Here is a 22,905-nt window from a genome sequence, read left to right on the forward strand (position 1 = left end):
GACGTGCGACTGCACGAGCGCTGACATCCCCGTGCATAGACGAACCCGCTACAGTCTCCATTTCTTCCCGAACTGGCTCAGCAGCATTACGCCTTGTGCTCGGTCGGCCACTACGGGGTCTATCGTCTAAATAACCCGTGACTTCGAACTTCGAAATCATTCTCGCCACAGCTGCATTTGTCAACGGACCTTTACCCGTTCGAATCCCCTTCCTATAGCGATAGGATCGTAACGCTGAACTAGCACATTCCCCATTCTGATAATACAGCTTCACTAAAAGCGCCTTTTCAGGTAACGTCAACATGCTGCAACTACTGGCGCATCTGATTCTCTCTCTTTTTTTTCTTTATTGTGATTTTAATACCCGTATAAAAACAGGTAGGCTGGCAGCAGCACAATACGCCGCTCTTCAGCCCAAGATATTACAATGGTAAAACAGAGAAGACACATGAGTTGGAACAAAACGGTGGGGAAAAAACAGTAGACACATGAACATAAAAAACATGAAGCCGTTCACACTCGATGACAATCCACACTACAAACTGTTGACATGACGCACAAACATTGAAGATGTCGATGGCACTGGCGAACGATGGAGTGTGACGGTGAACACTGAACACTAAACACGACGACACACACGAGACACTAATGGCGATGATCTCCGGCGCGCGAATGTCCAATTAGCATGTGCCAAGAGGGGAAGAAGGGTGAGGGGGGGAGGGGGAGAACAAAGATGCCAATGGCTGAGGAGATGGGAGGAGGAGTAGAGAGACAGGGGAGGGGAAGCCTGGGGGAGGAGTGGGGAGAAATGGAGGAGGGAGGGAAGGGGGAGGGAATGGAGGGAAGGTTCCCAAAGGAGCAAACACAGGAAGAGGGAGGGAGGATCAAAGTTGGTAGGAGGGGTAGATGGAGGGGAGGAGCGCATCATCATGGAGGGAGAGCTGGCGGAAGCCACCTTGGGAGAGGGTAAGGAGGGTGGAGAGATGGAGAGCAGGTGGGACATGGGAATACAGGGGCGGCAACGAGCGGGGGTGGGAGAGGATGGGGGAGACAAGCTGGTGAGCAGGATCGAGTTTTTGGGAGGTGTACAAGATCCGTATCCGTTCAAGGAAAAGGAGGAGGTGGGGGAATGGAATGAGGTCGTATAGGATCCGCGTGGGGGAGGGATGCGATAGGCGAGGCGGAGAGCATGGCGTTCAAGGATCTGAAGGGATTTGTAAAAGGTAGGGGGGGGGGGGCGGAGATCCAGGAAGGATGGGCGTAACAGAGGATAGGGCGGATGAGGGATTTATAGGTGTGGAGTATGGTGGAGGGGTCCAGACCCCACGTACGGCCGGAAAGGAGCTTGAGGAGATGGAGTCGGGAGAGTGCCTTGGCTTGGATTGTCCGGAGATGGGGGGTCGAGGAGAGGCGACGGTCGAGGGTGACGCCAAGGTACTTAAGGGTGGGGGTGAGGGCGATAGGACGGCCATAGGTGATGAGATAGAAATCAAGGAGGCGGAAGGAAGGGGTAGTTTTGCCTACAATGCTGATTCTCTCTCTCATTCAGCTCCTTTTATACACGATTGACACGCGGAGTCACTCACGTTTTGGTGTCCTGCGCCATCTGTCGGACATTTTGTGAACTTTTTTTTTTGTTCCAATAATACCCCATGTCATTCCAAGCATGTGTGTCAATTTTTACCCCTCTATATACATTATTCCGTGGTTTATTAAGTTTTCAAATTTATACTCATTTTTTGATCACCCGGTAGAATCGGCCGACTCGGTTACAAGCATTAGACCTATCTTTTTCCCCACACTCTCTCCATTGATATTGATAGAGAGGTACAAAACTACAGTACAGTGAGTGAGTGTGGTTCCCGTTGTGTGCCGGCAGGTGACGCCAGACTGCGAGGGCGAGGAGGCGGAGGAGGGCGGCGACTGCGCGCCCGTCTCCGTCAGCTGGGAGGGCGGCGCCGAGCTGCAGAGCGGCGACGTGCTGCTGGTGCGCATCGACGATACCAGGCTGGTGGCCGGCCGTCAGGCCAGCGCCCGGACCCGGCCGGGGCACCTGCCCGGAGACCGCTACGGCCCGCCGCAGGACGACAGGTAGTGCGCGGCGGGCTAGTCTAGCGCAGCGCCTGCGGGCGCTCTACACTCGGCGCCCGTAGAGAGCCTGTATATGGAGAGAGTGGCCAACCGGACGATACGGCTGCCATTTTTCTGCCAAACTACGGGCGGGACTTTAGAATGGACAGTAGTGGAGAAGTGGAGTACACACTCACCGAATGAAAAGCACGAGACAATATGGCGAAATCACTCGTTAAATGACTTTCTTTACAGTTATAATATACTCATAGTAGCCTACTACATTCACCACAGGGAAATTTGATACAGTGGCTGTAAAAATTATTCGTTACTTGCATTTATCTCCTTTAAAGTTCGTTTACTAGATATATTGCAATGAAAGTAACGTAAATAAAAAAAATATAGTGTATAGCATTTGATTTGTATCGGAAGTGCATAACGCTAAAGATTTAACGTACCTGTATTACGTCAGATGAATGAAAGTCGTAAGCAGCTGTTTACTTGTGACATGCAAAAAGTGTGATACGCGCGGGATTAGCCGAGCGGTCTCAGGCGCTGCAGTCATGGACTATGCGGCTGGTCCCGGCGTAGGTTCGAGTCCTCCCTCGGGCATGTGTGTGTGTGTGTGTGTGTGTGTGTTTGTCCTCAGGATAATTTAGGTTAAGTAGTGTGTAAACTTAGGGACTGATGACCTTAGCAGTTAAGATTTCATACACATTTGAACTTATTTTTCAAACTTTTTGCATGTCACAAGTAAACAACTGCTTACGCCTTTCTTTCACAAACACAAACACACACACACACACACACACACACACACACACACACACACACATATATATATATATATATATATATACCTCTCGTAGATAACAAACGAAAAAGATTACAAAAATCAGGTAATGTTAAATGTAGGCTACTGTAATAATGACCAAATATAACAAATAAAATACCGTATCCCTTCTACCCCACAGTAAATAGGCCTATTAAAGACTGTCTTCAAGAGTACCTACAATTATTTACTACGAATAATATTTCAGCAGCCACGACAACTGCGAAAAACGTGCTTACAGCTTTCCTGCGTCAGCAGTCGGGCAATAACACTGAAACCAAAATAATGCCTAGTGTTCTGATTCGGAACGAAATAAAGTTTGACGCTATAAAGTCGAATGAGCATGGCACAACAATTACAGGAACTTTCCGTTTCCAGCAAGGACTGTCAGATATTGGCTTCATAAAAGCTTGTGATGCTACCAGTCTGCACGAACTGTCAAAGAAATAAGAGCTTAAAGAACGATATACAACGAAATAGAACATGCATGCACAAAGCATAACAAGTCTCTCAATAATTCAAATACGTTTTAATCGTTTCCAAAAGTCCTCTGAACTTCAATTCAACTCAAAAGCACGGCGAACATAGGAAGCGCGAGAGACGTTTGGCGCCATTTTTCTGCCAAAGCTAATCAACCAATCACGGGCAACTTCGCCTATGGCCACTCTCTCTGTATACAGGCTCTCTAGGCGCCCGTTGGCCGTAGCGCCACTAGCGGGAGCCCTCGGTACTACGGCTCTGCGTGTAACTGTGAAAGGCGCCCACAATCTTCCTCTGTAATGGTGATAATCCCTGAGACTCGGCGACGTTCCAAACAGCAAGGTATTGCCGACACATGCGAAAGGAAGATCAGCGCTAAGAAGTTAACACTTGAGGTGTACTGTGGGCTAGTGATGTAACGTTAGCATCAAATTACATCACAATTCTGCCCAGCGGCACCGTGGATCTGTCACAAGATGGGAAGGCACTTACATCCCCTCTTACCCACATTTAGATCCTTCCTTTGATGTCTCTGTCAGGACTGCGAGCCCAACGTTGAAACCTCACTCTTGAGCTCGGCGACAGTTCAAACTTCAAGGTGTCAACGTATGCGAAAAAAAGACCACAGCTCAGAAATTTATGTGACGTGTAATTTGGGTTGATGATGCAGGGAATGGCAATTGAATCTCAACGTAGACAAGTGTAATGTGCTGCGAATACATAGAAACAAAGATCCTTTATCATTTAGCTACAATATAGCAGTAATTCCATAAATTATCTGGGAGTAGGCATTAGGAGTGATTTAAAATGCAAGGATCGTATAAATTTGATCGTCGGTAAAGCGGATGCCACACTGAGAATCCTAAGGAAATGCAATCCGAAAACAAAGGTAGTAGGTTACAGTACACTTGTTCGCCCACTGCTTGAGTATTGCTCACCAGTGTGACATCCGTACCAGATAGGATTGATAGAAGAGATAGAAAAGATCCAACGGAGAGCAGCGCGCTTCGTTACAGTATCATTTAGTAATCACGAAAGCGTTACGGAGATGATAGATAAACTCCAGTGGAAGACTTTGCAGGAGAGACGCTCAGTAGCTTGGTAAGGGCTTTTGTTGAAATTTCGAGAACATGCCTTCACCGAGGAGCCAAGCAGTATATTGCCCTCCTACGTATATCTCGCGAAGAGACCATGAGGATAAAATCAGAGATTAGAGCCCACACAGAGGCACATCTACAATCTTTCTTTGCACGAACAATACGAGACTGGAATAGGAGGGAGAACCTATAGAGGTACTCAAAGTACCCTCCGCCACGCACCGTCGGGTGGCTTGCGGAGTATGGATGTAGATGTAGATGTAGAGTGATACCAAATTTTACTACAGTTCAGCTGTGGACGTGTCACACGATGAGAAGATCGTCACAATCTCTTTTACCAAAATTTCACCCTTCCTTTGGCGTCTCTGTGATTTAGTCAGCACCGTGACGCCTAGTGTTGGATTTACGTGCTTTTCTTATGGATGGCCGAGGAGAACATTTCTGACTCACTGTCGCTCAAAATCAATACGGAAACGCTTGGAGGGTTGCAATCAATCTCCTATCAGTGGAACATTTCCAGACTGGCAAAAATAAGCTGAAGTTAAGCCTCTTTACAAGAAGGGGGATAAAAAGGTACCATCAAACTATAGACCAATTTTGCTTTTGCCAGATTTCTCAAAAATATTTGAAAACGTTGTGTTCAAGCATCTGACTGAAAATAATATATTCTCCAATTCATGGTTTGGATGTCTTAAGGATTCTGACGTAGAGAAAGCTATTTATACTTACAATGAGAATGTACTTAATTCATTAGATAATAAATTAGAGGCTACTGGCATTTTCTGTGACCTGTCAAAAGCCTTTGACTGTGTGAACCACAGCATTCTCTTAAGTAAATTAGAATATTATGGTGTCGCCGGCAATGCTGCGACATTATTTGAGTCTTATCTATGTAACAAGGAGCAAAGGGTGTCGTTGCCAAATAGCTATGCAGTAAGCAGTCAGTCTTCATCTGATTGGGAATAAATTACATGTGGTGTTCCTCAAGGTTCCATCTTGGGCCCATATGCTTTTCTTGTGTACATTAATGACCTTTCATCTGTTACACAGCCAGATGCTAAGTTTGTTTTGTTTGCAGATTATACAACCATTGTAATAAGTAGCAAGTCAAGTAATGATTTACAAATAGCTGCTAATCAAATTTTCACTGACATTAATAAATTGTATGAAGCTAATACACTGTCATTAAACTTTGAGAAGACCCACTATATGCAGTTCAGAACCGGTCAGAGATTTCCTTCCAGCACGTGTATAACATATGAAGACAGGCAGTTTGAAGAGGTTGACAGTGTTTAACTACTGGGATTTCAACTTGATAATAAATTCAGTTGGGAAGGCCATACTACAGAATTGCCTAAGCGCCTAAACAAGTCTATTTTTGCAGAGAGAATGATGACAGGTGTAGGAGATACAAATATAAAAAAAAAATTGCTTACTTTCCTTGCTTTCATTCTATTATGTCATATGGTATCATATTCCGGGATAAGTCATGAAACTGAGCAAAAGTTTTTATGGCACAAAAGCGTGTGATAAGAATCATTTGTGGTGTAAATTCAAGAACATGAAGTAGAAACCTGTTCAAGGAACTTCTTATTCTACCCACTGCTGCTCAGTACATATATTCCTTAATGAAATTTATTGCAAGTAATATGTCTTTATTTCCAACTAATAGCTCAATACGTAGTGTCAGTAGTCGGAATAAGAACAATGTACATTAAGTCCTAAAATTACTTACCTTGGTCCAAAAAGGGGTCCTATATTCAGGAACAAACATTTTCAATAAATTTCCGGCAACCATTAAAATCCTGGTTTCAGATAAGGCATGGTTTGAACAGAGTCTGAAAGACTTTTTAATAGACAACACCTTTTACTCTATAGATGAGTATCTTAACAGAGACTGTTAAGCCAGCTTAAGTAAATATGTCTATCAGATTTCAGTTTTGACAGCACTTAGTCACAACAGTCAAGATTAGGTATTTTGTTTAAGATAAATTTATGAATAGCGCATCACAATATTTTATTCTGACACTGTGTTAATTCTGTGAATATTAACTGTTCCAGTTTGCCGCATTGTAATCATCTATCCGACAATCTCATGAGAAATGATCACGGTAGTAAGCATTATATTCAAATATTTTATGTTTTTATGATATATTTCCTGACATGTTCCACACCCACGAGAATCATCTCATTTTTTGGGTCTATGGAACGAAAACTAAATATAATCTAATCTAATCTCATAAAGGGCTTCAATGAAACCACCACATCCTTTGCAGCGTCAATCCCCATACATTTCGCGGTCAAAATCGAAAGTTTGCAGCGCGACAGGCAATAGGAGGACTTTCTTGACAACCTTTGACGCTACTCACGTCTCCTGACAATTCAGCCATATTGTAAGAACATCGTATGCCAGCAACTCCATTTAACGTGATCGCTTCCCTTAAAGAGCGCACTGCGAGTGCAATTTTTTCTCTGGTATACGGGGTGGAACCACTAGGGCCCAATAAAAACCATTCGGCGTAATTTTAACGTAATTCTAAGCAGCAAGTGACGTTTATGCTTTTTCATCCCTCCTGTTTCACACCTTGTAGTGATCACAGACGGCTGTGACACTGACACACACATGAATAAAACTACTAAATTGCCTCCCCCACCCCCACCTCCAGATGGGCAGTCCGTCCGTGCCACACCCTCGCATTTGCTGAGCACTTTAAAAATATACTTGAACAGAGACAACCTACGTCGAAATACTAAGCTTTTGCAGAGAGTCATCCCCTGGGACACCCTTCTGATTCTGTATGGCCTACTATCAAGAACAAGACTAGCAGTGTAACCTGCCTGGATGCACCTAACACTCTCGTTACTAGTTCTATATCTACAAGTGTATCCTTAAAAACCTCAACAAAGCTGGATGTGTGACACTGAGCTTTTGCCAGACTGGTGATCCTAGGGGACACGTTGTTGTTTTATTCACGCAGTTGTCAATGTAGCACCTCTTCGCGATCAGGGTTCAGTACGGCATGTAACTGGAGAACTGAAAATATGCAGACTTTTCTACTTCGGCCACGTTCTGTTTACGTCGAATGGTTTTCGACAGCCCCACATACTTCCCCCTTTACATCAGAGCAAAAATTATGTTCGCACTGCACAACAAAATGGTGCACACACGTTCAATGGCATTACAACCCCACGATGCCGTTAAGAGTACGGCTCAATCGTCCAGTGGTCCAGTCAAAAGTATCAACGATGAAGAACGCCTTCCTGTTACTTATTACACTGCAAACTGTCGATTCAGACCGCGAGATGTGTGGGAAGGGAAGGAATGAATTCATTGACGCCATTTATCCATCGCTCCGAGACCTATACCTGTCGATTCTGAGCGGCTGTGTGTCTGAAATATTTTCCTCGGCCATCCATAAGAAAACCACGTAATTCAAACAACTGGCTTGGCGCTTCTGACTACAGCTCAGAGACGTCAATAGAAGTGGTGAATTATGGGTAAGAGGGGTTGTGACGACCTTCTCAGTCTGACGCGTCCACAGGCTGAATTTTAGTGAAATTTGGCGCGAATGTGGCATCACCATCTAAATTTACGTTCACATGAGCTTCTGAGATTTTTCTCGCATGTGTCTACAGCTTGCTGTTTGAACTGTAGCCGAGCTCAAGAGTGAGGTAGCAGGTCGCCATCTTTGCACCATACAGAGGAAGGTTGGCCGCACCTTTGAAATACATTTCAAATTTATTCGTCTTAGTGCGATATAACAACGGAGTTTCGAAAAAAATTTAATTTTGGTTGCATAGTATAGAAACTGAAACTACTAATACTGTTATGTCTATTAGGAGGTCTGAATTATCTTACTACATTGTGTTACACTCAACTGCAAGTCCTGGTATCGTTGAAATTATTAGCTGATAAAGTAGAGCACTACACTACCTGCATAAACTATAGGTTTATGTTCATTCTTATTCTACTTAATACTTCTTAAAGTTGAACAAGAGAGTTGCAGAAGATTACACAAAGTTGATACATGAATAAGGGAAAACAAAATCATTAATTGAGTCCTCTTACACACAACTGGCACAACGCATCATAATCTCGCGCATGGGGAGAGCAAGTAGGAAAAATTGTCTCCTGTGTATAAGAAGGATAAAACAATGGACCAGCAAAATTATAGACCGATATCCGGAACACCAGTTTGCTGCAAATTTCTTGAAAATATTTTCAGTTAGAATATAACAAAATTTCCTTGAAACGGAAAAGCTTCTGTCCACAAATCAGCATGGTTTTAGAAAGCGTCACAGTGTATCCTGCGAAACACGGATGGAGGACAACAGACAGATTCCATCAAATACTGGTTTGATGCAGCTCTATCCTGGGCTAGCCCCTTCAATTTTGGAAATTTGTGGTAAGTTCTTATGGGACCAAACTGCTGAGGTCATCAGTACCTAAGCTTATGTACTACTGAGTCTAACTTAAACTAACTTACGCTAAGGACAACACTCCCACCCATGCCCGAGGGAGGACTCGAACCTCCGACGCGCGGACCGTGACAAGGGGCTTCAGAACGCGCGGCTACCGCGCAGTGCTAGCCCCTCCATCTCTGGTAACCACTGCAACCTATATCCCTCTGAATCTGCTTACTGCATTCAACTCTTGGTCTCCCTCTACGACTTTTACCCCTACACGCTTCCCTCCAATACTAGATTGGTGATCCCTTGATGCCTCAGAACGTGTTGTGCCAACAGATCCCTTCTTCCAGTCAAGTTGTGCCACAAATTCCTCTTCTCCAGAAACGCTACTCAGTACCTTCTCATTAGTTAGGCGACCTACCCATCTAATCTTCAGCATTCTTTTGTAGAAGCACATTTCAAAAGCTTCTATTCTCTTCCTGGTTCAAATGGCTCTGAGCACTATGCGACTTAACTTCTGAGGTCATCAGTCGCCTAAAACTAATTAAACCTAACTAACCTAAGGATATCACACACATCCATGCCCGAGGCAGGATTCGAACCTGCGACCGGAGCGGTCGCTCGGCTCCAGACTGTAGCGACTAGAACCGCACGGCCACTCCTGCCGGCTATTCTCTTCCTGTCTAAACTGTTTATCGTCCACGTTTCACTTCCGTGCGGCTACACACTATACAAATACTTTCAGAAAAGAATTCCTTATACTTAAATCTATACTCGCTGTCAATAAATTTCTCTTCTCCAGAAACGCTTTCCTTGCCATTACCAGTCAACATTTTAAATTCTCTCTACTTCGACCATCATCTGTTATTTTGCTGCCCAAATAGCAAAACTCATTTACTACTTTAAGTGTCTCATTTCCTAAGCTAATTCCCTCAGCATCACCTGATTTAATTCGACTGCATTCCATTGTCCTCGTTTTGCCTTTGTTGATGTTAAATTAGAAAATTGTAATTTCTCGATGTGTCGCAGGTGGAATATGAGGTTTGCTGTTTTGGCGACTGTCCATGGAGTGGTAAATCTGTTGCAGTCATGGAATGGCTTAATGTCTGATGCCGCGGTGTATGTTGAGGCCAAGTGACACCGATATTGTTCTGTTTATCAGGCTGAGTATTTGGTTACTAGTTTACGCAATGTATGCGACCGTTTGACACAGAATTGTGTGTCCCAGAGTGTCTGGTTCACTGAACGTGTCACAGGCGTCTGTCAGAAACATGTGTTTGTCTGCACGTTTTTTATTGGTCGCTATTGTCCTGTTAATGAATTCGCACCAAGCAGTGTAAAGTTCCGGTGAGAAGAAACGCCCCGAGATACTTTACCATACGTCGTTCCACCAGTTCGGCGGGAGTTTTAACAGAATGGTCTGACAGTCTCGTATAGTTTGGTTTCAACTTCTACTCAGGGATTTAGGGTTGTTCCTGTTATGCAGCTATTCTGTGTGTAGTGTTATCGCAAGAAGCCGAGTTTAGATAAAAATCTTCGTTTGGTCGATGAGCCCTGTATGTACGTGTGAGACTGGCCAGGTCGTTTTCTGTGATTCGAGAAGTCCTGTGTATCATCACGTCATCGAATTTTGACATAAAGTCGATCAATCCGAGACCTTCTGCAGGTATCATAGTGAATATTGTGCCAGTAACTTTTGATTGAGTCACTTACACCCCAAGTGGTGCTACTTAACTTCCTCCTGTTTTTGAGGTAGGGACGAGATCATGTTCAGAAAGTGCCATTTTGTTAAAAGAAAAAGTAGTTTAATTTTTAACTCGCATAGCAACCTAATCGGTAGCTCCACAAGTTTCTGTGTGAAATATCCCGGAACTCCACTTGTGTTGTAAAGGGCTTTATGTGTCCATGCCACATTACGCAGGAGGCCGCTTCTCTTGTAGCTTGTTCCAGTTACTCGGACAGGTCTAGAATGAATCGTGTACCACGATTTTACGAGTAAAAGTAAGTTTATTACATTTACTTTTTTCTCAATGGCAGGGTTACTGATGCGTTTGCTTTAGTTAGCGCTCTGGTAAAATACACTATTGTTCGCTAGTTGTGAACTACCATTCCTTAAATGTTGGCTTGGACGTGTGCTCCAAGGATTTTATGTTTTTCGTTTATTACGAGTCAAAGCCGCTCTAATTGCGTTGTCGCTGTATGTATGTCTCTAGCAATGTGAGTTGTGCTTAGCGACCTGCACTGTGGAGGGTATACGCATGGCTAACTAAAACGCGCTGGACATCGGAAGCTTTTGATCCGAGACAACGCAGTCTAAAAGAACAATTAGCAAGGTAAATGTTATGTTGGCATGGAGGCTGTTCAAGTGTCTTAGGAAGTCACCGAGCTGTTCCTCCCCATGGCTCTACAGAAATGTAGAAATGTACTGAACATTGTCAACCAGGTAATACGGGATCTCTTGAAAATTTTTTATTTATGGTAGTGACTGAAAACCCAAAACCCATGATTGCAAATGAAATCTTCTTCATTTGGGTTGATTACTTGTTTCGCCAAACAAAGTATTCATCTTCAGACGATAAAACTTTCTCGATTAGTGTTGGTGCCACTATGGCTTCACATATCCTTATAATCTTTCTTAAAATGACAATATCGATACATGACATAATTAAAATAGCTTTCTATCGTTTATGGACAGTGTAATTGAGTAATGGTCGTAAAACAAAGATGTTATGCCGTTAAATCTTTATAACTGACACGGTCAGTATACACATCTACCACGTTATAGCAACACTGTTACGAGGTGATGTAAATTCTGATTGTGTCAATTACCAAGTGCTAACAGTAAAACGCCCCTGTTTTATTACCCCATCGTTCCATTACATCGGCGATGAATGATGAAAAGCTCTTTTTAACTGTGGCATATCTGGAAGTTGTCATTTGAGCAAAGATTTTACCGCTGTGTGAAGCCATAGCGGCACAAACACTTATCAAGAATATTTTATGAGCTGAAGATGGCTAGATTTCTAGCCAAAACTAATAGCGCACCCAAGTAAAGAAGATCCCATGTGCGACCTTTACTTCAAGTGCTTTCAATCCCTAACATAAATGTAAAAAAATATGTATTGAAGTTAACGGTAAGATATTTGAACATTTAAATTTATTGCGAAATGTTGAACAGCTGTAGAAGTGAATGTGTTAAAACACGTATTTTTCAATTGATGCTTTGTAAAACGTACGTTTTAATGTTTACTAACTCTTGCGTTTGTGTAAACCTGACAGTGAATCGAATAATACAGAAGGCAAATAACAACATACATTAAATGTGTTCTATCTCGGAAACCATTCAGAGTGGGCGATATGGCCACATGATTGTTTTTGCTTCAAATGATCGTTCCTGTCGTATCTCTGAATAATGACCATTATTCCTGGGACGCCTTGCATATTTGTCGCTTTTTACTTTTCCATACATTGTATCACAGGTGTGATACTTCTGATATGGATGACTAAATGAAGAAATGAATTAATCAGAATAGTTTCTGCTGTGGTTTAACAAATGGGTGGGAACCACTGCCCTTTAGGATGAAAAATTTTCACGTCGCAGAGTAACGCTTTTTAAACTGTTCAGCCGATTTTCCCAGCCTCTTAGGGATACAGGTTCTCTACCACCACAAAAAGTTAACAATGGAAGTCCTCGTTCGGTACAAACGCCTGAGATGGTGTGGCTTTGACGAAGATCTGCAGTACAACTCAGCTGACTGCAGACTACCCAGCTGAAGGAAAGGAAAGCTGTGGTCCCTTATGGGACAATAGGGACCGAAGGACCGCCGTGCCGCGCGGAGTGGCCGTGGGGTTTGAGACGCCATGTTACAGACTACGCGGTCCCTCCCGCCGGGGATTCGAGTCCTCCCTCGGGCATGGGTGTGTGTGTTCTACATTTACATCTACATGGATACTCTGCAAATCACATTTAAGTGCCTGGCAGAGGGTTCATCGAACCATTTTCACAATTCTCTATTATTCCAATATCGTATAGCCCGCGGGAGGAATGAACACCTACATCTTTCCTTACAAGCTCTAATTTCCCTAATTTTATCTTTGTGATCGTTCCTCCCTAGTCGGTGTCAACAAAATATTTTCGCATTCCGAGGAGAAAGTTGGTGATTGGAATTTCGTGAGAAAAACGCCTTTTTTTAAATGATGTCCACCCCAAATCCTTTATCATTTCAGTGACACTCTCTCCCATATGTCGCGATAATACAAGACGTGTTGCCGTTCTTTGAACTTTCCCGACGTACTCAGTCAGTCCTATCTAGTAAGGATCCCACACAGCGCAACAGTATTCTAAAAGAGAACAGACAAGCGTAGTGTAGGCAGTCTATTTAGTAGGTCTGTTACATTTTCTAAGTGTCCTGCCAATTAAAAGCAGTCTTTGATTAGCCTTCCCCACAACATTTTCTATGTGTTCCTTCCAATTTAAATAGTTCGTAATTGTAATTCCTAGGTATTTAGTTGAATTTACGGCTTTTAGAATAGACTGATTTATCGTGTAACCGAAGTTTAACGCATTCTTTTTAGCACTCACACTTTTCATTATTTGTCAACTGCCAATTTTCGCACCATTCCGATATTTCTTCTAAATCGTTTTGCAGTTTGTTTTGATCTTCTGATGACTTTATTAGTCGATAAACGACAGCGTCATCTGCAAACAACCGAAGATGGCTGTTCAGATTGTCTCCCAAATCGTTTATATAGATAAGGAACAGCAAAGGGCCTATAACACTACCAGAAATCACTTCTGTTTCTATCGATGACTTTCCGTCAATTACAGCGAACTGTGACCTCTCTGACAGGAAATCACAGATCCAGTCACATAACTGAGACGATATTCCATGAGCACGCAGTTTCACTACGAGCCGCTTGTGGAAATCCAGAAATACAGAATCGATCTGAAATCCCTTGTCAACAGCACTCAGCACTTCATGTGAATAAAGAGGTAGTTGTGTTTCACAAGAACGATGTTTTCTAAATCTATGCTGACCGTGTGTCAATAGACCGTTTTCTTCGAGGTAATTCATTACATTCGAACACAATAAAATCCTGCTACACATCGACGTTAACGATATGGGCTTGTAATTTAGTGAATTACTCCTACTAACTTTTTTGAATATTGGTGTGACGTGTGCAACTTTCCCGTCTTTGGGTACGGATCTTTCGTCGAGCGAACGGTTGTATATGATTGTTGTTCTTAGTATAAGTTAGTTTAAGTAGTGTACAAGCCTATGGACCGATGACCTCAGCAGGTTGGTCCCTTAACAATTCACACACATTTGAACATTTGGACCACCGAGTCACCCTCTGTCAATGACGAAAACAGATGGGACAAGTCCTACGCAGTGCCACCTATCGAATTTGTGTGCTCTGTGTAGCAGTGAGGCACGTTGACCATTGAACCAGCAAACTGTATTCTCAGACTATTGTTTATTTTGGGTACTGGAGTACAGACAGACATCACAACAGTGTTGACCGCGCCAGAACGCAATGACTAAGCTCATTTCCACACTACAACCAAATGACTTTTAGCCGCGCCTATGAAGAAGTGTAGTAGCCTAACAAAGTTTTCCGGTGCACCTTCAGTGGGTTCTCTTGTCTTAGTTTGATGAGTACTGACATCCCACAAAATATCCGGCACTGTATTTTGACACCATTTTACATGTGTCCTGTACCAGTGAAACCTGACGTGTCCGCGTATGTGCTCTGTGCTTCAGGCGGCGCCAGCCCGAGACGGCCGTGTACCAGGTCACCCGGCCGGGACACGACCACTGTGACGTCACGGAGGGCGTGCTGCTCGACATCACGCCGCTCATCGTGGACGGCCGCAAGGTCGTGACGCTGTACGACAAGGACCTCACCGAGGGCATCAATCTGCTCATCGGTGAGTCCCGTCGGCCGCATTCCCCCTTCCTCTGTGCGTACTTGAAACACGCAGGTATTAAAATCCGAGGCAGAAACCATCTCTACGGACATGCAACACGCTGCAGATGAAAAACAAGTTTGCAACTAATTGAGTTCTTTGTTGTCTGTCCAATGCGGCTTATTTACTATAGGTTAGTTGGCCACACGAGAAATTTTTGTACATTTTCACCAGTATTGTTACACCTACGATACGGACGGTTTGAAAATGGACATATATTCCTCTTAATGGAACTTATGACGAAGCTACAACCATTTATTTCAGAAACAGTCTCCTCAACCCGTCGCGGTAACCGAGCGGTTCTAGGCACTTCAATCCGGAACCGCGCGACTGCTACGGTCGCAGGTTCACATCCTGCCTCGGGCATGGATGCGTATGATGTCCTTAGGTTAGTTAGGTTAAGTAGTTCCTTCTAGGGGACTAATGACCTCCGATGTTAAGTCCCATAGTGCTCAGAGCCATCTGAGCAATCTCCTCACTTACCTCCACAGAAGGAGAGTCTCAACATCACAACAAAGCTGTACGTTTTATGAGACTAACTGGTCACATTCATGCCTGTCTTACAGTATCGACAGCGACCGCTCTGCGAGTAATATCACTCGCGAAAATTCTCTAATGTTGCTTGTGTTTATTCCTGAATGTTACCTGTGACCAGAACATTAAGATATCTTATTTACGCTAAGAGGTCCTGATGAGTTGGACAATGACTTTCAGCAAGCCAGAGTACGATATCAAGATGTTATGACAAAGGTACTGATTTATTTTCTACGTCCAAGGTTCCTCTTTAAACATCAAAGATACATTTGGATGTCATGAGTAACTCTAAGAATTTAAGAAAACCAAACGATTTACTTTCGAGGGAGTAAACATGTACAGTACAGCGGTTGGACAAAATTTCGGAGACACTGCGAGAAGTGCACGCTCGGACACAAATGCAGATGACGGACATGCCTGCAGGTGGGCTGTTATATTTGACCACGAACGGCACCTGTGCAACGTCCTCAGTACGTTTCAAGTGTGAGCCGTGGTCAGAACTGCGTTCCATTCCGTTGTTGTTGTTGTTGTTGTTGTTGTTGTTGTGGTTTCAGTCCAGAGAATAGTTTGATGCAGCTCTCCATGCTACTCTATCCCATGCAAGGTGCTTCATCTCCCAGTACCTACTGCAACCTACATCCTTCTGAATCTGTTTGTTGTATTCATCTCTTGGTCTTCTTCTACGATTTTTACCCTCCACTCTGCCCTCCAATACTAAATTGGTGAACCCTTGATGCCTCAGAATATACCCTACCAAACGATCCCATCTTCTAGTCAAGTTGTGCCACAAATTTCTCTTCTCTCCAATTCTGTTCAATACCTCCTCATTAGTTATGTGATCTACCCATCTAATCTTCAGCATTCTTCTGTAGCACCACATTTCGAAAGCTTCTATTCTCTTCTTGTCTATACTATTTATCGTCCACATGTCACTTCCATACATGGCTAAACTCCATACAAATACTTTCAGAAACGACTTCCTGACATTTAAATTTATACTCGATGTTAACAAATTTCTCTTCAGAAACGCTTTCCTTACCATTGCCAGTCTACATTTTATATCCTCTCTACTTCGATCATCATCAGTTATTTTGCTCCCCAAATATCAAAACTCATTTACTACTTTAAGCGTCTCATTTCCCAATCTAATTCCCGTAGCATCACCCGATTTAATTCGACTTCATTCCATTATCCTCGTTTTGCTTATGTTTATGTTCATTTTATATACTCCTTTCAAGAAACTGTCCATCCCGTTCAGCTGCTCTTCCAGGTCCTTTGCTGTCTCTTGCAGAATTACAATGTCATCGGCGAACCTCAAAGTTTTTTATTTCTTCTCCATGGATTTTAATACCTACTCCGAATTTTTCTTTTGTTTCCTTTACTGCTTGCTCAATATACAGATTGAATAACATCGGGGACAGGCTACAACCCTGTCTCACTCCCTTCCCAACCACTGCTTCCCTTTCATGCCCCTCGGCTCTTATAACAGCCATCTGGTTTCTGTACAAATAGTAAATAGCCTTTTGCTCCCTGTATTTTACCCCTGCCTCCTTCAGGATTTGAAAGAGAGTATTCCAGTCAACATTGTCAAAAGCTTTCTCTAAGTCTACAAATGCTATAAACGTAGGGTTGCCTTTTCTTAATCTATTTTCTAAGATAAGTCGTAGGGTCAGTATTGCCCCACATTTTTACGGAATCTAAACTGATCTTCCCCGAGGTCGGCTTCTACCAGTTTTTCCATTCGTCTGTAAAGAATTCGTGTTGGTATTTGGCAGCCGTGGCTTATTAAACTGATAGTTCGGTAATTTTCACATCTGTCAACACTTTGAGTCGGAAATGACTGAAAGCGAACGTGGGCAAATTGTTAGTGCTCGTGTGATGGGTTCTTCCATAACCAAGGTAGGCGAAGTGTTTGGTGTTTCAAGAGGCACTGCATCGAAGAGTTATAACGCATACGGGGAAAGTGAGAAAACGTTGCCCGCCAAGTTACAACACTGTCTAACGTGTGTTTTGAGTGATCGTGACAGACAGTTTTTGAAGAGGACTGCGATAAAAAATAAGAGGGCGACAGCTGCATGAGTCACTGCAGAACTGAAAGTCGCACTTGTGAACCAAAAACCAAAACGAAGAGAGCTCCAGCAGCAGCAGCAGGGAATTGCAGGGGGAGAACTAAACGTCACTGAATGCCCGTAGCAAGGGAACGTAGTGCCGAAGCCACAACACATGGATTATGGAGCAATGGAAGAAATTCATTAGCCCGGGTGAGCTTAGTTTCACATTGTTTCCAACATCTGGCTGAGTTAACGTTCGCCGTATTCCGTCCCAAGCCTATGGTGCAGACTGCTTCCTGCCAAGAAGGAAACCGGTCGGGGTTTCGGTGCTGATATTGGCTGCCATATCATACACTACTGGCCATTAAAATTGCTACACAACGAAGATGCCGTGCTACAGACGCGAAATTTAACCGACCGGTAGCAGATGCTGTGATATGCAAATGATAAGATATCCAGAGCAATCACACACGGTTGACGCCGGTGGCGGTCCTACAACGTGCTGACATGAGGAAAGTTTCCAACCGATTTCTCATACACGACCAGCAGTTGACCGGCGTTGACTGGTGAAACGTTGTTGTGATGCCTCGTTTAAGGAGGAGAAATGCGTATCATCACGTTTCCGACTTTGATAAAGGTTGGATTGTGGACTATCGCGATTGCGGTTTATCGTATCGCGACATTGGTGCTCGCGTCGGTCGAGATACAATGACTGTTAGCAGAATGTGGAATCGGTGGGTTCAGGAGGGTAGTACGGAACGCCTTGCTGGATCCCAACATCCTCGTATCACTAGCAGTCGAGATGACAGGCATCTTATCCGCATATCCTTAACGGATCGTGCAGCCACGTCTCGATCGCTGAGTCAACAGGTGGGGACGTTTGCGAGACAACAACCAAATGCATGAAGTGTTCGACGACGTTTGCTGCAGCATGGAGTATCAGCTCGGAGACAATGCCTGCGGTTACCCTTGACGCTGCATCACAGATAAGAGCGCCTACGATGGTGTACTCAACGACGAACCTTGGTGGACGAATGGCAAATGTCATTTTTTCGGGTGAATCCAGGTACTGTTTACAACACCATTATGGTCGCATCCGTGTTTGGCGACGTCGCGGTGAACTCACATTTGAAGCGTGTGTTCGTCATCGCCATACTGGCGTATCACCCGCCGTGATGGTATGGGGTGCCTTTGGTTACACGTCTCGGTCGCTTCTTGTTCGCATTGACGGCACTTTGAACAGTGGACGTTACGTTTCAGATCTGTTACGACCCGTGGCACTACCCTGCATTCGATCCCTGAGAAACCCTACATTTCACCAGGATAATGCAGGACCGCATGTTGCAGGTCCTGTACGGGCCTTTCTGGATACAGAAAATGTTCGACTGCTGCCCTGGCCAGCCTAGTCTCCACATCTCTCATCAATTGAAAACGTCTGGTCAATCGTGACCGAGCAACTGGCTCGTCACAATACGCCAGTCACTACTCTTGATGAACTGTGGTATCGTGTTGAAGCTGCATGGGCAGCTGTACCTGTACACTCCATCCAAGCTCTGTTTGACTCAATGCCCAGGCGTATTAAGGCCGTTATTTCGGCCAGTGGTGGTTGTTCTGGGTACTGATTTCTCAGGATCTATGCACCCAAATTGCGTGAAAATGTAATCACATGTCAGTTCTCGTATAATTTATTTGTCCAACGAATACCCGTTTATCATCTGGATTTCTTCTTGGTATAGCAATTTTTCCGATGAGCACCATGGTTACCCTGCAGGATTGCATTACTGCCAAGGATTATGTATCCATTTTGACTGATCAAGTCCATCCCATGGTACAGTGTTAATTCCCCAGTGGTGATTGCGTGCTCCAAGACAAGACCCCTGTTCACGCAGCTCGCATTGTCCAGGACTGGTTTTGTGTTCTGTGAGTACGAGGATCCATCGCATCCATGGCCACCACAGTCACCAGATCTAAATACTGTTGTGCCTTTGTGGCCTATATTGCATGATCGCTATCCGCCTCCATCATCGTTATCCGCAGAAGTGCAGATTACAGCTGCAAGAGTGGAAGGTCATAAAAGAGTGTTCGCAGTTGATAAAGGATGGAGAAAAGTTGTAACCTATCTTTCATGTATCTCAGTCTGTTCCCTGAGAAATCAAAGAGAAATTTTAATATGGAATTAAATGTCAGAAAGAAGAAAAGGAGTGGAAGGTGATAATTTAATTCTGTTAGAGGAAGCAAAGGATTGGAAGACCCGTTGAATAGAATGTATAGTCCGTTGAAAATAGATTAGAAACTGAGCAACAACAACAGACAAGCAACAGGAATGTGATGTAGTCCAAATGAATCAGGCAGTACTGAGGGACTTACAAGGCGGAGACCTCAGAAACAGCCTACCAATTAGTTTCATATTTGGCAGGTCGCTTGTGTGCTACCTAAACTGACAGAAATTGAGATTCTTTTTCCTAATACCTCTTCGTATTTGCGAAAACTACACGTACAGTTCAGTATGCGCAGTCGACTCAAAATTGATGGGTTCGACAGATATTTGAAAACTTAGCATTTTTAACCATCATATATAGTGTCCGCAAACGCACATTTTCCTAGAATCCGTGGAAAGAAACTGTCAGGACTGCCACTTACATACCTGTAAGCTACACCACGCTGGTGAACGAAAGAACCGCTGGCGTGGCAACAACGTATTTGCGTTGGAAGTGGACAATTCCCCATGGAACTCGGCTGATTTTGTTTTTATTTGTACCTTTTTCCCATACGAACATTGAGAGAAATAGAAAGGTTAATGAGGGAAGTCAGTCAATAAGAAATAATAACAAGTTATAGTACTTGAAGAAATATTTCAGAGCAAAGATCGCATTTAAATTTTTATTCTGAAAAGAAAAAAAGAGTTAGGCAAATAAGTTTCTCAAATTGCGAGTATTTTCATCAGTAGAGAATTAAAATTTTAAGCCCCATTGTATTAAACAATTCCGAGTAAAAATACTCCGAATTTGTCACAAGGGACTATAAACAACCAACCCCATGATGCTTGTTTACGATCAGGCATTGGACATATTTTTGCTTTGAGGCTTCATAATTGCAATGTTTTTCTGGAAACCCAGCGAGAATTGGCCAAACGCACAAATGGCCTAACGATCCGAAGCGTAATTCGTCCTCAACAGTGAGCACCGATTTTACAGTCGATGTTATCGTATATTCATTACAAATCAAAGTTAATTTCCGAGAAACAAATATTTTAAATGCAAACCACGTCTGTTTTTCGCTGAATTTTCATGAGGAAGAATATAGGTGCACGAAGATTATATTCATTAGATATTCTTGATGTTGGAAATATATTTGCTGCGGGTGTTAATATGCCAAGTACCATCCATGTAGTTGTTTGGAAGAAACTGACCACACGTAACAAAATGAATGAAGCAGTTGCTGTAAGGCGATCATGATTAAAATTTTCGTATTCTTTACTAATCAAATCGTTTGAGTGATTTGTTTGACCACTTTGTTATTATTCATTGTTGTTTTACTTACATTATTAACCACCCAGTTCCTACCAAATTACGAAAAATACAATTAAATAATACAACTGTTTTCCCTCAGAAATGGAGAATGGGTTCTCCGCTCCCAGCCGAATGCCTTGGTTGCTATCCAAGCGGCCCTTTCGGTCGCCAGTGTGTGCCTTAGATGCCTGAAGTGGCAGTCATAACAATTTCTTTCCTCGATTTCTAGGAAAACATGCGTTTGTGGGCCCCGAATATAGTGATGATGAGAAATGACCAGTTTTCAATTACCTACCGATCCCGTCAATACTGAGACGATTGAATTAGGGGTGTTTTTCTCAAAAACGGAGAAATGTTGAGCCAAAAAAATCTTATATTCTTTTATTTTATGTTGTACACAAGCGACGTGCCAAATATGAGCCGATCCGGTTGGTCGTGTCTAAGGCCTTCCCCTTGTTACATAAGGAAACGAGATACTGGAGGAAAAACGCCTGACGATGGCAGAAATAAAGAGAAAATAAAATTAGAACTCATATAGCAAAAAAGAGAGAGGTAATAAAAATTTAAGTGTTAGAAGAGTTTATATTTGCATGGAATGTAGCCTCGTATGGAAGGAAACTGAGCAATAAACAATATAGACAAGAGGCGAGTAGAAGTTTTAGAATACGGCGCTATAGTAGAATGCTGAGGGCTAGACAGGTAGACGGGATAACTAATGAAGAGGTAATAAATAGAATTATGACAAAAAGACGTTTATGGCACATCATGGCTAAAAGAAGGGATCAGATGAAGGAACACCTACTAAGGCATCAAGGTAAAGTTGATTCTATTTTGGAGGTAGGTGCGAGGCCTAAAATTTAAGGCCAAAGCTTCACTAAAGGAAAGAGGCTTCAAATTTATGCAGTTTAACAGCAGTGCAAAGATGAAGAGGCTTGTACAGGAGCCGGCTGGTGTGGTCGAGCGGTTCTAGGCGCTTCAGTCTGGAACTGCGCAACCGCTATGGTCGCAGGTTCGAATCCTGCCTCGGGCATGGATGTGTGTGATGTCCTTAGGTTTGTTGGATTTAAGTAGTTCTAAGTTCTAGGGGACTGATGACCTCAGATTTTAAGTCCCATAGTACTCAGAGCCATTTGAAACATTTTTGCTTGTACAGGGAAATTGCGTCAGATTTTTCATTTATATACCCATGGCCGTAGAAGATCACCACATGAATGTTTGGCAATGTGTATTAAAATGACTTTGTTCATATCCGACTACTATTTGCATGTCTGGTTCATGAAAGAAAAAACAATAAGTGAATGAGAAAACTATTTATAATTGTTTTCGGTGAAATTTCTGGGGTTTATTTCGATTCATAATGAATTGCGAACGCCAATTTTCGGTAAAGTGATCCGTTATGCGCGGTTTGCCGCGAAATTATTGCCAACGTCTGAAACGCTCAGCAGTGTTAGTGAAGCTTATTTTACGAGTGAGATACACACGAAGAAAGGTCACTGTAGCAGTTTGCCTTCGCGTGATGCTCGTCTTGTACGGAATTTCTGTGTTTAGATTGTTTGTCTGCAGCTCGTGGACGTGCGGTAGCGTTCTCGCTTCCCGCGCCCGGGTTCCCGGGTTCGATTCCCGGCGGAGTCAGGGATTTTCTCTGCCTCGTGATGACTGGGTGTTGTGTGCTGTCCTTAGGTTAGTTAGGTTTAAGTAGTTCTAAGTTCTAGGGGACTGATGACCATAGCTGTTAAGTCCCATAGTGCTCAGAGCCATTAGATTGTTTCTTCGACCGGTATCATCCAAGGGAATGGAGTGAAACTTCCTGAAGAATAATCATGAGAATAAAATATAAGAATTAATATAAGAACTGATACATGAATGAAATATAAGAATATGAGTATTAAACAGGATAATCTCTAAAATTCCATATACACATGTATTATGCAATAAATGCGTGACGTTTATT

The 22,905-nt window shown here is 43.2% G+C and overlaps 1 protein-coding gene across 1 annotated transcript in view; it reads left to right on the forward strand.

Moving 5' to 3' along the window:
* The window catches only part of LOC124597293 (delta and Notch-like epidermal growth factor-related receptor), a 576,119-nt gene that overhangs the window by 206,396 nt on the left and 346,818 nt on the right, over window positions 1-22,905 (forward strand). The window contains exons 3-4 of the mRNA XM_047135929.1: window positions 1,880-2,091; window positions 14,655-14,821. Coding sequence (XP_046991885.1) covers window positions 1,880-2,091; window positions 14,655-14,821 — 379 coding nt within the window. The remainder of the gene's footprint in view (window positions 1-1,879; window positions 2,092-14,654; window positions 14,822-22,905) is intronic.

Source organism: Schistocerca americana, chromosome 1 (genome assembly GCF_021461395.2).
Source record: "Schistocerca americana isolate TAMUIC-IGC-003095 chromosome 1, iqSchAmer2.1, whole genome shotgun sequence".
NCBI classification, from domain to species: Eukaryota; Metazoa; Arthropoda; class Insecta; order Orthoptera; family Acrididae; genus Schistocerca; species Schistocerca americana.